The 16679-nt window shown below is 43.1% G+C and overlaps 1 protein-coding gene across 1 annotated transcript in view; it reads left to right on the forward strand.

Annotated features, from left to right (window-relative positions):
* The window catches only part of MYO3A (myosin IIIA), a 206509-nt gene that overhangs the window by 171193 nt on the left and 18637 nt on the right, over nt 1–16679 (forward strand). The window contains exons 31-33 of the mRNA XM_074946105.1: nt 2230–2353; nt 4963–5920; nt 7367–7505. Coding sequence (XP_074802206.1) covers nt 2230–2353; nt 4963–5920; nt 7367–7505 — 1221 coding nt within the window. The remainder of the gene's footprint in view (nt 1–2229; nt 2354–4962; nt 5921–7366; nt 7506–16679) is intronic.

Raw genomic sequence — 16679 nt, forward strand, 5'->3', positions numbered from 1 at the left:
TGGGCCTGCGGAAGGGACGGGGCTGGAGGGTCAGCCTCCCCCAGCCAGCCTTTCTGCGCTGCCCGGCCTGTGCCGCCCAGGGTTCTGGAGGTGATTTAAAGGGCCCGGGACTCTGGTTGCTGCCACGATAACGGCAGCCGGGAGCCCTGGGCCCTTTTAAATTGCCAGGCCCTGGGGCGGCTGTGTACGGGCCCATACTGGCGGCCACTTCTTACCTGTATGTTGTACCGGCCCACTTTCACCTCTGTGCACACTATATATCTGCTTAAATTTAAAATATATATATATATATATATCTGTCTGTTTGCTCTTGTATATATTGTTTACATTTTTGTGTATGTTTGTTACATATTAGATAACATTTACTTTAGAGAATAGTCTTATCTTTAGCTATGCATATGTCTCTGGTTGTCTTCTGTCATGGCTGTGTTCCTACCTACCAAAATGTTCCTTCTCTTCCTCTGTGCCAAGACATCGCTGCTGTGACATCTCCCAAGATTCAGTTCTTGATCCTTTGCTTTTTTCTATCTACCCTGTCCTTCTTGGTCATTTTGATAACCATCACTTGTATGTATACAACCTGATACTGATCTCATGTGGTGTATAGGAGTAACTCAATTGCAGTCAATGGAATTTTACCAGTGTAAAACTGGTCTGAGAGCGGAATCAAATCCAAAGAGGTCACCATTGAAAGTCAATATTTACCAACATGATGATATCTGAGATGCCCTGATTACCTCCTCAGCCGAGGGAATCTCAAACACTACAGTGTGGCAACAGCTTGTTCATGTTGATTAACCACTGCACTGTATCTTATGATATCTTTAATTCTCCTTTGTGTCCACTCTCTCTGCCTGACGTGTGGCTTCAGCTCAACTTCCTTCAGCATAAAAGAAGCAAAATCATATGATGTCCATTCTCACACAATTTTAGTGGCTCTGCTCCGCATTTCTTTCAAAACCCAGTTCAAAACCGCCATCCTTATTTTGATAACCATCCTTGGACATGCTCCATCCTACCTCAACGATCTGGGCCAACTTCACAGGTGAAGCTAAGTAACTTGAAACAGATCAGATGCTGTCCACACTGACATTTACACTGGTATAACTCCTTTGACTTCAGTGGAGTTACTCCTGATTTGAACCTATGTAAGTGAGAGGAGAATCAGGCCCAGAAAGTGTAAGGCTATGTCTACACTACAGACCTTACAGCAGCACAGTTGTATCCCTGCAGCTGCACCGCTGTAAGGTCTCCTGTGTAGCCACTCTATGCCAACGGGAGAGAGCTCTCCCACCAGCATAATTAAACCACCCCCAACAAGCGGCGATAGCTATGTCTGCGAGAGAGCATTTCCCACTGACATAGCACTGTCCACACTGGCGCTTTTGTTGGTGAAACTGATCTTGGTCAGGGGGGTGGTTTCTTCATACCCCAGACTAAAAAAGCTTTACTGGCAAAAGTGCTAGTGTAGACAAAGCCTAAGAAATTCTAGAAAGAATCTAAGTTCATGTAATTTCCACTGTCTTTGGGGCCCCCTAAAAGTGCATGTTAAATCCATTTATATTCCTTTCTAGAGTACACTGTACTCCCTTAGACTCACACCCACTTTTCAACCTATAATTTGTCTCCATTACACAGCACTTCTGAGTCTGGCCCAGTGCATCTACTGGAGTGCACCTTGATGTAGCTCACAGTCTGAGGGGCTGGGAGAGAGGAATGCAGCAAGAAAGTCAGCTAACAGGGGTGTATGAATAAGTCAGATAGGCCACCCCTACCTGAAATTTGGCTCCTTGGAATGTAATTCACACCGTCTTATAACACATTATATTCACTTACACATCAGTAAATGTGTGCTGGGGAGTCTAATTTACACCACTTTACATATCAATTCTCAATTTGGCTTTCTCCATTCCCTACCCCATGCCCTAGTTCTTCTTGCCTCCTTCTATGATCCTTCATATAATCTCACCACTGCAGGTGTGAGACCATTCTCCTCTGTAGCTTCTGTCATCTCAATAAACTTCCTGTATCCCGCCACTTCACTGACTTGCCATCACATTTAAAATCTCACTTGAAAACAGCTTTCCCCACCTTGCTTGGACTACCCGGTTCCTGTCTTCTGCAGCTTTTTTTTATTTAACTCTGTATTGTTGTTATTTAACTCTGTTAAAAGTTTTAAATACAGCTTGGGTGTTGTCTAAAGTGGAATTGTACTGTAATTTGTATCAGTTGCAAGAGGATACTTAATCAGAAAGAAAAGGAAAGAAGTAACAGATGCAATGAACAAAGCAGCAACAACAATTCAATCTCACTACAGGGGATATAGGGAGAGGAAAAGCTTCAAAAAGAAAAGGTAGCAATCGTTTCCTTCTACTGTGTCACTTAAATATCTCCTGCTTCAGTAAACACTGTCAGAAATCAGCAATATACTCTGGAAATGAAGCAGAACTGGATGCTCTGTGTAGCACAAATAGTTTTACTCCTGGGGGCATTCTGCACAAAAAAAAATAAAATTCTGCGCACAATATTTTAAAATTCTGCAAATTTTATTTGTCAAAATAACACTACATAATCGCGCCAGTTTCAACTATTTTGGTAATTTATTTCAAAATACCTGTCAGCAAGTATGTCTGTAACAATACAGACACACACAAAAATTCCCCCAGGAGTAGAGAGTGAAAGAAACCCCTATGACATCCCAGTTTCTGTTTCTCTGCCCTCTTCTCCCCGACCCCAGAGCCCAGCTGTGGGACCAGACAACCACAATCCCTCCTCCCCCGCAGAGCCCAGCCACATGGGCCCCCCAACCCAGGTATCCGCACTCTCCCCCCCCCAGAGCCCAAGGATCCAGAGGGAGAAACAGTCTGATGCTCAGTACCAGACTTGCATGGAGTTTCTTGCATGCTGCCCTCTCTTTCCCTCGGGGCATGCTGGGAACTGCAGCTTCCAAGAACCCTCTAGCTCCCTCTCCTTTCCCCCAGCAGTGTCTTCTATGTGTGGCTCCTAGTGGCAGTTAGTAGCACTGCAGCCCATTTCTGTGGAGGAAAAGAAATTCTGCACACATGTTAATTTCTGCAAAATTCTGCACTGTGCAGTGGCACAGAATTCCCTCAAGAGTATACATTATGCTCTGCTTGAGGGGACAGAGCCTGTCCCACTCCTACCTCCTCAGAAACACCCTGAAGCCTTGGCCTTTCACACTGAACGTGCTGCAATAGCGAGCGAGTGGGACAGAGTGTCTCTCTCTCTCTCTCTCTCTCTCTCTCTCTCTCTCTCTCTCTCTCTCACACACACAGGAGTGCCCATTCCCCCTCCTCCCCCCCACCCCCCGGTGGTGATTTATGTTCCTACCGGCTGCTCCAGGCACCCAAACTGACCTGCCTGAACTGCCAGGGAGGAGCATGTCACTGCTTTTGCGGCTTCCCTTTGCTTCCCCATCAGAAGACATTTTTCTGCAGGGAAGTAAAGAAATCTGCAGGGGACATGAATTCTGTGCACGCGCAGTGACACACAATTCCCCCAGGAGTATAGTTTGTTTGCTTATTTTAAAAGATGGCACTAAACATTTTTCTTAAGTTTTGTGACCTCAGGAGAGAAGAGGCAAATATGGGGTAAAAAAAAAATTAGTTGGCAATATTTTGTCCACCTGTGATTTTAATATAAACTGATACTAATGATGGGTCCTGGTCTGTGTTTGGAATAGCTCTTCTTGAGACATTTCTATATATTGCATACACCTCTTGTCTGAATCAAATAAAAGTAAAAAGAAATTGACAATCCGAAACATGGAAACTTCCTTTTATCCATATGTTGAGATGGGTATACAACAATAAAACAGACTCTGTTCATGAAAGTAGTTCAGGACTCTTTCCCGGTGCGCTATGTTGAATGACCAGTATTTTCACAGGCTGTTCTGGGCCTGCTCAGTGTAGCTCAGCCGAGTAGGCGTTCATCCTCTGAAATGCCCCTCTGAGAAGTCTACTTCTTTTTTACATTTTTAGGCTTTGCTTTTGGGGTGTGATTATGAGTGAGCCTAGTGGGAGGTAGCACTAGAAAGGTTTGGTAGTCTTACCCATAAGAGAAGGAAACCATTCGGGAAACCATTCACAGCCAGTAAAGAAAGTGAAGGAGTGGAAGGATGTGGTTAGTGTGTTGTCCTGGGTCTTAGAAGACCCGAGTTTAATTCCCTGCTCCATCACAGACTTCTTGTTTGACCTTGGGCAAGTTGCTTAGTCTCTCTGTACCCTAGTTCCCCATCTGTAAAATGGGGTATTGTAAGGACAAATGCATTAAAGATTGGGAGACACTCAGATATTACGGTAATGGGGAGCTACATAACTACCTAAGGTAGATAGAAAGGAGCTTTGGAAGGACTCCAGGAGCTCTTTCAAGTGGTAGTGGGTTGAACTGGGTGAAAGACCTGGCTTGGCATTTAACCTCAGCTGATGGTGACATAGAAGGCCCAAGTAGTGTGCCAGTTATTCCCCTGCTGTCAGGGAGTATTTTCATATGAAGTTTTATGACCTGGATCCAAATCCACGAACATTTTTTTTGCATTGTTATTTGGGCAGTGTTTTCCCTTTTGGGGGATGGGTTTTGGACTGTGTGAATTACTGAGGTTTTTGGACACTGCAGGAAAATACCTGTCTTCTTTTACTATCTGTACACTGTCAGTGGATTTTTTCTGTAACCTTTACCTCCTGCTCTTTTATCATCCAGATTGCCACCCTCATTGCCCTTGGGCCATTTGTCAGGGATATTCTTCCAGACGTAGAATATCATTCATGTTCACAAATATGTATATTCATTCCCCGTTCCTAATCTGTGCTAGATGCTCTAGTGGTTTTATTTTCATTTTTGATTGATCAAATTGTCGTTTAGTACACAAACATTGCTGCAGGAAATTGTAAGGAGGTAATCTGTCTGCTATAATATTTCCCAAATGCAATATGTCTCACCCAGGGAATCATTTCTGAAGAAGGAACAAACTGAAAATGCAGCTTCCATAATTGAAAAAGAAAAAGATGAGCAACCTCAAGACAATGAAGAAGACCCAGCTGTAATGACAAACTCTCCTTCTCCAGCTGAAGAGGAAGCAGCTGTTATTGTTCAGAGTAACTACAGAGGCTACAGAGAGCGTAAAAAAATAAAGGAGCAACACAGAAAACTAGCAGACCAAGTGTCTTCTCCAGTGGAAAACTTCAAACCAGAAGTAAAGCCAGTTCAAAATGTAGTGCAGGAAGCTGAGGCTGAAACAGACAGAAAAGATAAGGCAGCTACTTTCAGTCAGAGCAGCTACCCTGGACACTCAGACAGAAAGAACCTAGAGGAAAAAAGGAAAATGCTTCCAAGAAGAGAGAGTGCTTCTATGAAACAAAACCCTCCACGGCAGCATCCAAAGGAAAAAGAGGTCTCTTTAAAGCAGCCATCTAAAAAAATGACAGAACTAGGCCTCCGAGATCTGACTCATCAAGAAACAGTCAGCACAGTTGAGCAAAACCAACTGTCTGTTGTTGTTCAGAATAAGTATGACAGTCACTTGGAGAGAAAACATCTGACACAGGAAGGGATAATACCGGGTGAAAATAAAGGAAGTATAAGGAAAGACTCAGTAAGAGGCTCACAGAAGCAAGTTGAGCCGGAAAAACAAGGTTCAGAAGACAAAGATAAGGCAGCAGTGGTAATTCAGAGCAATTATCGAGGTTACAGAAGAAGGGGTCAGCTCAGAAAAGAAGGGAAATTACCTTCTAAAAGTCAAGAGAGAGCTAGTAGAGAGCCAACTGAAGTAGCACATACTCAAAATAATGATTCAAAGACAACAAAAGATAGAGAAAGGTCTAATACTCAGGCCAAGGGCCATAAGAATCTAAAGGATGGCTCAGCAAAAGAGGCTTGTGATTTCGCAGCCTTTTCAAGACAGGTAAGAAGCTTATTAAGCTAAATATTTCTTGATAACTGTAGGAAATGTGCTAAGAATAATGCATTAGAGGATAGCTCACTGAAAATGGATGCTCTGACTCATACTACTTCATAACATACAAAACACCGAAATTAACTGGAATAAGGGGCATTCTGTTCAGGCCAGTCAGTAAGTAACATTTTAATCACTTTATTCTGTGCATTTAAATCACTGGTCAGGAATTGAAGATTTGGGTTTATACAGATTCTGATATTAATTTATTCTGAAGCTTGGCAGGTTTTTAGGAAAATCAAACTCTCACTTAGGAGTTGAATTGTGTGTGTATGGGGGGGGAGGTTAATCTGTTTAAAATTTGTTTTCCTTAAATTATATCAAAAAAATTTCCCCTTCCAAGCCCTGTTCTCGCAGAGATGACCTCCCACAGAATGCAAGGGATTCTTAGGGTTCACCAGTTCCTTCTACAAATACTTTCCAGTGGTGTACACTAGAGCTGACCAGGGCATGACAATTCTGTTTCGTGACAACTTCCAAGATTTTGGAATTTTGTTTTGTTCTGCACTGGGGAAAAAACAAACCCTTTTGGACATTTTCATTAAATGAAACTGCATCAAAACATCTGGTTTTGAATCAAAAGGGGTAGGGTTTTTTTTGTTCAGGTCACTCTCTCTGGTCAAAAGTGACCAGAGCCCACCCTGAACCTCAGAAAGCTTTCTGTTGAAAACGTCACTGAAATCGCTAGATTGCCACAAAATGTTTCGGCTTCAGTGAAGCAGCATAGTTTGATACGAATACATTTCACTGAAAATGTTATGGATGAACTCCTGGCCCTGTGGAATTTAATGGCAAAGCTCCTGTTGATTTCAGTGAGACCAAGATTTCACTCTCTAAAATTCAGGCATTTTAAAGGATATTTTATAAAAAATCTACAATTTGCACTACTAGTGGAGAGATTGTCAGGGTTGGGGGTTGGCATTGTCCATTTTAACCTAAAACCAGAAGCCCCAGTCAAGATAAGTGGTTTTTTGAAATGCTGACATTTGCCAACTAAGGCCCTGACTCAGCAGAGTAGTGAAGTCCTTACTCGCCTGTTTGAAGTTATGCACATGCGTAAACACCTTGCTGAGTAAGGTTATCATACCTGTTCCTAGTGCGTGCTCTGCATAGTTGGAACCTTGCTCTCATTGACTTCTAGGGGTCTCTGCATGGACACAGACGTGAGCTTCTACGGAGCAGTTTGCAGGATCAGTTATTATTACGTATGCAGTGTTTGTCACAGTGCTGTGATGGAATTATTTCATGCTTTCAAAAAAGAAGTGTACTGCATAGAAGCAGTTTGTCCAATCTCTGTTTACCGTATTGTCCAGTCTGCAGTTTTTCACCCTTGATTTACCTGGAAACATGGAGATCTCTCTCTTGTTTTGTTTTTTTTTTTTTTTTTTTTTTTAGATATCAAAATTGTCCGAAGGCTATTTGGTTCTGCAGCAAAAGTTGAATGAAATGATTTTGTCGCATCAGCTGAGGCCCGTGATGCTGTCCAAAGATAAACAAACAAATGGCCGTCTTTCTCCTCATGTGTGTCAATCAGGTAATAGTCAACCTCCATGTTTATCAATAACATTAATGTCACTCAGGGGCAAGTCTTGCAAGTCCTAGATTTTAAGGCTGGAAGGGACCACTAGATCATCTATTTAGACCTCCAGTATAACACAGGCCATAAAACTTTGCCCCGTTTCCCCAGCATTGAGCCCAATAACCTGTATTTGACCAAAGCATCTTCCAGAAAGGTATCCAGTTTTGATGTGATGATGTCAAGAGATGGAGAATCCATCACTTCCCTTGGTAGTTTGTTCCAGTGGTCACCTTCACTGTTAAAAATAAGTGCCTTGTTTCTAATGAGTATTTGTCTGGCGTCAGCTTCCAGCCTCTGGCTCTTGTGATGCCTTTCTCTGCTAGATTACATAGCCCTTTAGTACCCAGTATTTTCTCCCCATTTAAGGTACTTACACACCATGATCAAGTCAACTCCTGATCTTCTTTCTGATAAACTAAACAGGTAGAACTCTTCATCACTGTAGGGCATTTTCTCCAGCTCTTGACTCATTTTTGTGGCTCTTCTCTGTTTCCTCTCCAATTTTTCAACGTCCTTTTAAAAATGTGGACACCAGAACTAGTTGCTTTATTCCTGTATCAGTCTCCCCAATGCTATACCCACAGGTAAAATCAGTTCCTACTCCCCTGTTCATACATCCAAGGATCACACTAGCCCTTTTTGCCTCAGCATCACCTGAATCAGTTGGGGGTTGGACTAGATGACCTCCTGAGGTCCCTTCCAACCCTGTTATTCTATGATCACACTGGGATCTCATGTTGTCCACTATGACCTTTAAATCCTTTACAAGAGTCACAACTTTCTAGGAGATAGTCCCCCATTCTGTAAGTATGACCTCCCTTCCTTGTTCCTAGATGTACGACCTTACATTTGATTATGTTCATGTATATTTGTGGAATGAGCTCAGCTACCAGGTGATCTAGCTCACTCTGTATGAATTTATCAGCAGTTATTTTACATTTACTTCCAGAATCATTGATAAAAATGTTGAATATTGTCAGGCCTAGAATCGATCCCTGTGGACTCTCCCATTCAATGATGATTCTTCATTGAGATTTGCGAGCAGTCAGCTAGCCAGTTCCTAATCCATTTATCATGTGCTCTGTTGAGATTGTATAGTGCTAATTTTTAATCATAATGTCATGTGGTACTAAATCAAAAGCCTCAGCAAAGTCTATTACATCTACAAAGTTACCCCTACCAAACTTGTTGCCAATAGAATCATAGAATCATAGAATAGAATCATAGAATATCGGGGTTGGAAGGGACCTCAGGAGGTCATCTATTCCAACCCCCTGCTCAAAGCAGAACCAATCCCCAATTAAATCATTCCAATAGAATCATAGAATAAAATCAGATTTGTTTGACAAGACCTGTTTTCCATAAAACCATGTGGACTGGCATTAATTATATTCCTCCCCTTTAATTATTTATTAATTGAATCCTGTATCAGTTACAGTTGCATGATAACTGGTGCAGTTCTGCTGTGCAACAGGAGACAGCCTTTGGGGGAGGCACAGTGGTTACATACCCTCGGCACACCATGAATCTCTGGTCCTCAGAGGGCTCCCTGGATACTAGCACACCTGGGACAGATGGGGGTAGACAATGGAAGGGCCAGGGTGAAGTCAAGGGTGTGATTGCTATGCAGCTCACCAAGACCTGCCCAACATGGAGAGATGCATATGGAGCTGTAGAAACTACTCTTGTCTGTTGGGTTAGGGTTGGCTCTGCTGAGTAGTTCACCAGCCTGGTGGGAAGGTTTCGTCTAACCCTGGTGCATCAAGTGGTCAGACCATAGCCCAGGCTTAGAATTTGCCCTTCAGTATTCAAAACATACTACTTTTTTGTCTCTATAATATTGTGAAGGTGATTCATACCTCTGGCAATGTGAAAGGGACCTTAAAGTACATGTACTTTACCCCCATTTTAAGGGCCTTTCACGCTGCCAGAGTGCAATAAAGCAACCTCAGTGTATATTAGAGTCAGGCCTTGTAAGTGTAAAGGCTGCTTCTTGTTAATCCCCAGTTATTCACGGCAGCATGCTTCTGCGACTGACCTCTGCAAGAGAGAGCAAACATCAAATGGAAAACTCCATTCCAGGATTTTGGCAGGACTTTAATTTTAGACATACCAGTGTTCATGTTAATGATTAGCAGGTTTATGCTGAATTCTTTATTATGTTTTACTGATTTTTTGACAGTATGAGGCTAATTCCTCAGATAATGTGGTATTAAAGGCTCATTCTTTGGAAAATAGCAAATGCTTCTTAAACATTTCCCTATAGAACATAGATAAGAGAGACATGGAGAGGGAAATACAAGACCTATTTTGCCAATTAGAAAAAGATCATCTTATTTAAAAGTGATAAAAACTCAAGTAGAAATATATACCAATATGTTTCTGCTATTTACAAAATGGGCCAAATTCTATCCAATTACACTGGTGTAAATCTGGAGTAGCTCCACTGAAGCCAATAAAATTACAATACTTAACACCTGATAGAGGTCCAGAAGGAGATTTTCAAAGGCACAAAGGGGAGTTAGGCACCCAATTCCCATTGAAAGTCAATAGGAGTTTGCCACTCAACTCCCCTTTGTGCCTTTGAAAAACTCCCCGTGCCCTGCCTGTGTTTCTGTCCATACCACCTCATAATGCAGCCTTTATCTGTGCTTTTACTTCCCTTTTAAATGCCATGTTTTTTCTATGGCAAGATAGGTGAAAAGTATTACATCGCCTCCTTTTGAACATAGTGTGAAGAATGTCACACATTTCTTTGAGTCAGATCCTGGGGCTATTGAAATCAAAGGCAAAATTCCCATTTAATTTTATCAGGACCATGATTTTGCCCTTTACCAAATTAAATCCGTTTCTCACCAAAAAATGTACTGTGATTTTTAACAAAATGAGGATTTATTTCCTCTATCTACTTTCCAAACAAATGTGGGCATCTCTGACATGCCAGCATTTGATGCTTTTTTGCACCAAATGTGGTAGTTTGAGGAATAATACATCTGAGAGCTCTGATCCATAAACAAAACATAATTTTACTTTTTTTATTTAAAGTGTAAACGCTTTTTCTGTGTGGTTGACTGAGGCACAATTAACTGCCCTTTGGAAAGGTGCCTTTCAAACATTCAAGACACAGCAAAAATGGTATAAAAGCCCTATAAGCTCACGGTCACAAACATAAAGAAGTTCATACTTTATAGTCAAGCTGTGCCCTTTCTAAGAGGGCTCATGCACATTCTCCAGAAGAACGATCAGATTCTAAAAGACATTTGATTTCCTGTGCTTGGATTTTGATTAAATTGCTAAGGTCAGCAAATAGGCAAGGTGAGTGCAGCGTGTGGAGAGGAGTTACTATTTAAAGTGGATGCAGTTCAAGGGTAAAATTGGGAGAATAGGCACAAGTTTACTGAGAGGACAGAACAGAACAAGAATGTGTATAAGAGTATTAACCCGTAAAGCAAAAGGCAGCCACAGCTGTTCTCCTGACCACGGACAGCCCCTTAAGCCGAATCAAACGTGAAACTGTATTTTCTACCGTGTCAGACCAAATGATCATTCTAGTCTATAAATGCCTAGCCAGCTGACTAACATGTCAGTTAATGCTCTACTCCTTTAAAGAGAAACCCCAGCAAACCAATCCCCTGTCACTTTCTCCTAGAGGGTTTCTAAACAAACTATACACCTCTTCCCCAATCTCCCAAACAACAGGATTGGAAAACAGTGACTACTTCCCAGTAAAAGAAGTTTGAAAATTGCTTTACAAGTTACCCACCTATAAGTGCTAACCACCCACAACCACACAACATTTTGATCAAAGCTATGAATTCTCCAGGCCATTAAGGTAGCTTTGTCACAAAACTGCCTTAAAGCTGGTGACTCCAGCCAGTGTAGGATTCTCCCTACCTATGAGAATCCTTGTATGGTATAGAGCTGCCCAGCGGCTGCTACTCCACCCTCTCCCATTGCTGGTGCATTCCTGGTCCATTTCACACCAGATCCCACCCATCGTTATGAACTTGTAGCCATGGGTGGCAGGTAAAACCCTCCTTTGGGGAGGCTAACCCACTGACCCTGCCACTTCTCCCCTCCATGGCCAGAGGAGCCCCAAGGCTCACACACACACTACTGGAGGAGCCCCAGCCCGGCCAGCCCCAGCCACTAGCCTGACCCCTGGGTTGAGCCACTGTTGGGCCGAAGTTCCAGGCCACTGGCCTGAGCTGTGGCCCTGCTGGCTCCAGGGGAGAGGAGGAGGAAAGTGAGGCCCCGGGTGGAACATGGCCTGGGTTAGTAGAGGCTTAGCCTGCCCTGGCCTTTGATACCCGCCACCCATGCTTGTAGCCTTCAAATCCTTGCCACTTGGTTGTGTGTGTGTGGGGGGGGGGGTTAACAAAAAAATAATTTTTTAAACATTTATTTTACAAAAGATTAACCTAATATGGTGTGGAGATCACTGAGTAACCAAACTCCTGGGAACTAAAAAGTATATCTGCTGATTGTAAAACAAGTACCTCTTTTTACTGAGGACAATGATGCAGCATACTGAGAAGTGTTTCTCTGAGAGGAGACTGTTTGTCTCAGAGATGCCATAAGCACGTGATGTGTGTCAGCTGATTACCCAGGATTTTACTGATTGCCAGAACAATATATTGCACAAAACATGTTTTGCATTGTAGGTACCCATGTTACTGCTTTCCTTAATGCTACAGTAATTGAAATTACCTTTATGTGCAATTTTGTTTATTTTATATAATGTCACTAAGCCCACATCCTGGGTGAAATTAACACCTGGAGCAAGAGGGTAACTTGACTGGCATTGCACCCGCTTGCACTAGGTCCGAGTTTGGCAGAATTTGCTTGTACAGCACAACCTCAGATTTACGAACACCTCGGGAATGGAGGTTGTTCATAACTCCTGAAATGTTCGTAACTCTGAACAAAATGTTACGATCGTTCTTTCAAAAGGTTACAACTGAAGGTTGACTTAATACAGCTTTGAAACTTTACTATGCAGAAGAAAAATGCTGCTTTTAACCATCTTAATTTAAATGAAACAAGCGCAGAAACAGTTTCCTTACCTTGTCAAATCTTTTCTTAAACATTCCCTTTATTTTTAGTAGTTTACATTTAACACAGTACTGTATTTTTTTGTTAGTTAGTGCTGCTGTCTGACTGCATATTTCTGGTTCGAAATGAGGTGTGTGGTTGACCGGTCAGTTTGTAACTGTGGTGTTTGTAACTCGGAGATTCATTTGTATATGCTGTACTTGCATGCACTGTGTAGTTGACACTAGCAGTTCCTACTTAAATGATGCTACTTATCACAGTAAAGCTAACAAGAGAGAGCTTTTGCCAGACAATGAACTTTCAAAGAGTGGTTTTATAAGCATAAAGGAAGCTTGACTGGGCTAAAGCTGGGACCAGGGTGTCAGGAGTTCTATTCACCCATTACGTATGAAATTCTATTAATTCTCTTGACCCTGATGTGGTTTTGGTGTGAAGCCCATCTGAAGTTCCACAGCCCAGCTGGGCACCCCCCACCCCCTGCAATACTGCTCCAATCTTGAGGGAGAATTAACCCAATAAAGGCATTAATCAGTGGATGGCAATGATTGTCAACCCTTCGCTTCTCTTTAAATCCGATGACATTTCGATTTATATAATTACTAGGATGATTTAAATGATAATTGTACACATTTTCCTCAACATCACTTGTTTAATGTGTCATTTTACTGCTGAACGCATGAATCTAGAATTGCATTTTGTATGCCAAACAGGAACGCGTCTGCCTTTATCTACAAATAGACTGGCATTGTTCACTTTGACAGCTTAGCAGCTCCAAAGATAACATTTTTATACTTTGCAGAAAATTATTTCTACTAATCACAGAAGGTAAGGGGCTGCAGGAGAACTGGCTGATGTGGTTGTGCCAATGTAAAAGGCTTTAAAGGATGTTCAATTTAATAAAAAATGCAAAATATGCAGTTTTTTTAAAAATACGTGTGTGTTGAGAAGGCCAAAGTAATCTTATTTCATCAGGTTTTTTAAATAGGCTCTAAAATAACTTTGGTCCAGTTTTACAAAAAGGCATGGGGCAATCTGTGCAAGGTTCCTGGAATGAACCATAGTCTCCATAGATTATTCACCAGCAGGATTTACAGAATATACCTCTTTCCAGGAAAATGATGATGTCCATCACTACAAGTGCTAAATAGAAGATCAAATGCAAAAGCTCCACAAAAGAATTTTCTACTTTTAGGGTGAAATTCAAATGGGTGCAAAAGATCCACTCAAGATTACCCCATCTTGGTCCTGGCAAAGCATGAGGAGCTCTGATACAGCTGAGGACCTAGCCCAGCATGCAAGGCAGTGGAGATTCAGGTGTTTTGGCCCTGATTTGGAGTTATGTTCCTTCTGCTTTATGCTGTCAGAATGCAGGTATAACTAGCTTTCTGGGAGTTACCCAGATGTAGGGGGAATCTCTAGATGGCATAGGGCCAGCAGAACAGCCCTGTTCTGTCCCCTTCCCAACAACCCTCCAGCAGAGGGGCATGGCTAGGGAAAGCAATGCAACCAACTCCTTCTGCTGTCGAGTCATTTTTGGCTGCTGTGATGGTCCTGTGATGGGCTGTACCTGGCCTTTGCAGCTCCCTACAGGGGGCCCTGCAGTCCTACTACACCAGACCCCAGAAAGCAGCAAGGTGGGAGGAAAAGAGCAGTAAAGGTGGATCCTCCAGCCTTGCCTAGAGAGGCTTCACTGAAGCAGCCATCTTGGAAGCTAGAGAGACCTGATCCTCCAAGGGTCAGAAGGGCTAGCGACAGCCAATCAGAGCCCAGCAGGCCCAGATAAAAGAAGTTGTGGGACCTAGAAGGTCAGTTCCTAGCTGGGATCAGAGGTGTGAGGAAGGGTACTCTGCTCTTGCCAGAAGCTCAAGGGACAGCCAGAGTTTGTATCTGGCTGTATTTTGCATAGCTGGGTTTGCAGAAAGAGGACCCAAGACCCTTAACCCTGAGGTAAGGGTGAAGCTAAAAGGGGCCAGGTGGGAAGAGGCAGCAACTAATTGAATTGAGCCATATCTGGCTGCTGTTTAGAGGGTCCCTGGGGTGGAACCTGGAGTTGGGTGGGCCTGGATTCCTCTACCAGCCGCAGGTAAATTGGCAGAAACCCTAAGAAGGGGACAGGACTTGTTTGGGAGCCTGAAGAAAGGGAAGAATTCAGTGGGCCCAGAGCCAGGGCTGAAGACTGTAGTGAGGGCAAAATAGACTATTCAATGGGTTCCTTACTACCCCAGAAGGACTTTGTGACTCGGCCAGAGGGCCAACCCACTGAAGACCCACCAACATCCACCTGCAGGCAGGCCAGGGGTGAGAAAAGGACTGTGGTGCTACACCATGCCACTTGGAGGCGCTCCAGAGTTTAGCGCCCTTTCACGGGCCCTTTGGGTGCTGTGTCAGTTAAAGTAGCCAGTAGCAACCCTAGCTGTTTTGCTGATGGAAAATGTTTTTGGTGCCCCCAACCCCCCCAAGCAGCCAAGCAACAGCTCACCTGCTCACCCACTTCTAGAAGCAGCCCTGAAAGCAACCCTCAGGAAGCTCTAGTTTATGCTGGGAATTGGACAGATCCCTGACAGGGCACAGAATCCAGAGGGCCAGACAGGTGGTATACAGCCACTTTGACCCATCCGTCCCATCCTGGGCTTCACCAATCTCAGATCACAAGCAGCTCAGAGTCAGGGCATTAGTTTCTACAAGGGATTGAATGTTGTGCTGGTCCTAAATGTGATATACGCAGAGCATGATCCTGAGAGAGGCTTAGCACCCTCACATCCCATTTAAGTCAGTAGAAGTTGACAGCAGTTAGTCCATTGCAGAATTGAGCTCTCAGTTCTGGACCACTGCCAAAATAGCAATACACCAGGAATCTGCAGCTACTGCTGGGCCTGCAGGGGGAGTTATATTTACTGACCCTTCTTCAAGCTTTTCTTACTTAGTCAGTGGGTACTTTACTCTTTCAAACTAATGCACAGATGCTTACCCCAGTTTCTAGAGAATTCCGGCTGCCTTGCTTAGAACACATGCAAACAGCTGTGGACATAGATGCCAACCCTGTGGGTGCTCCAGGGCTCAAGCACCGACCCAAAAAAATAGGGGATGCTTAGCACCTGCAGAGCCAGATTAATCTTTTGTGGGCCCCAGCGCCTGCACCATGACGCCGCCCCCACTCTGCCTGTGCTCTGCCCCACCTGCCGCTTGTGTGGGCTGAGGAGGCAGAGAGGAGCGCCCACCAGCTAAAACTAAAGTCAGCACCTGTAGATGGTCCAAAACCTGAAGTCTGTATTCTTTCTTTTTTTTGGTCAGTCGGTGCTTTGCCTGAATAAGGGCGAAGTAAGGAAGTATGAAGGCCTTTGAGTTAACTCTCTCACCTCTGTTTAGTTTTTGTTGTTTAGTGCCAGACAATACAACAAAATTGTAGATTCAGTTCCCTAACAGAACTGTTAAACATTTCTTAACATTAACTGCCAACCATCCTACTCACATACTCGATCGCTGAATTGGCCACCTTGATCCTATATAAATCGATGCCATACTTTTGGAGTCCAAACTTGTCCTCCTTAAACATTTGAGTATCACTTGCACAAACATAAATTTTGATAGGGTGTTTCATGCCCATATAGCACAAAAGATTTGCCTTCCTGAGCGTAGATCATAGTGAATGCTATTGTAAGGTTCACAACAAAAATCTAAGTCACTAAAGCAAAACCTTCTTGTTTTAGCTATTGATTGTGATTGTATTCATGGTGTGCGCTCATGCTGTCTGAACAGAATCATTTTATTTTTTAGCTGTTCAGCTGTATTCCTAATGGTAGAATCTCAATAAACGTAATGTTTTGTGTAATATCACCATTTTTTATTCTAAATTCTCCTTACCCTCTAAAATCTTTCCCCACTGTATGCCCCTAATGGTGGCCTGTTTGCCAAACGTTAGCATAGGGGCAGCCATGGTGTATAGAGCGGAGAGTCAGGAAATGTAGCTTCTATTCCTGATTGTGCTAATGACTTGCTGTCATGTAACCTTGAGCAAGTCACTTAACCTTTCTGTATCTCTGTTACCCCATCAGTAAAATAGAGATAATAATGCTC

This window comes from Natator depressus, chromosome 2 (genome assembly GCF_965152275.1).
Source record: "Natator depressus isolate rNatDep1 chromosome 2, rNatDep2.hap1, whole genome shotgun sequence".
Lineage (NCBI taxonomy): Eukaryota > Metazoa > Chordata > Testudines > Cheloniidae > Natator > Natator depressus.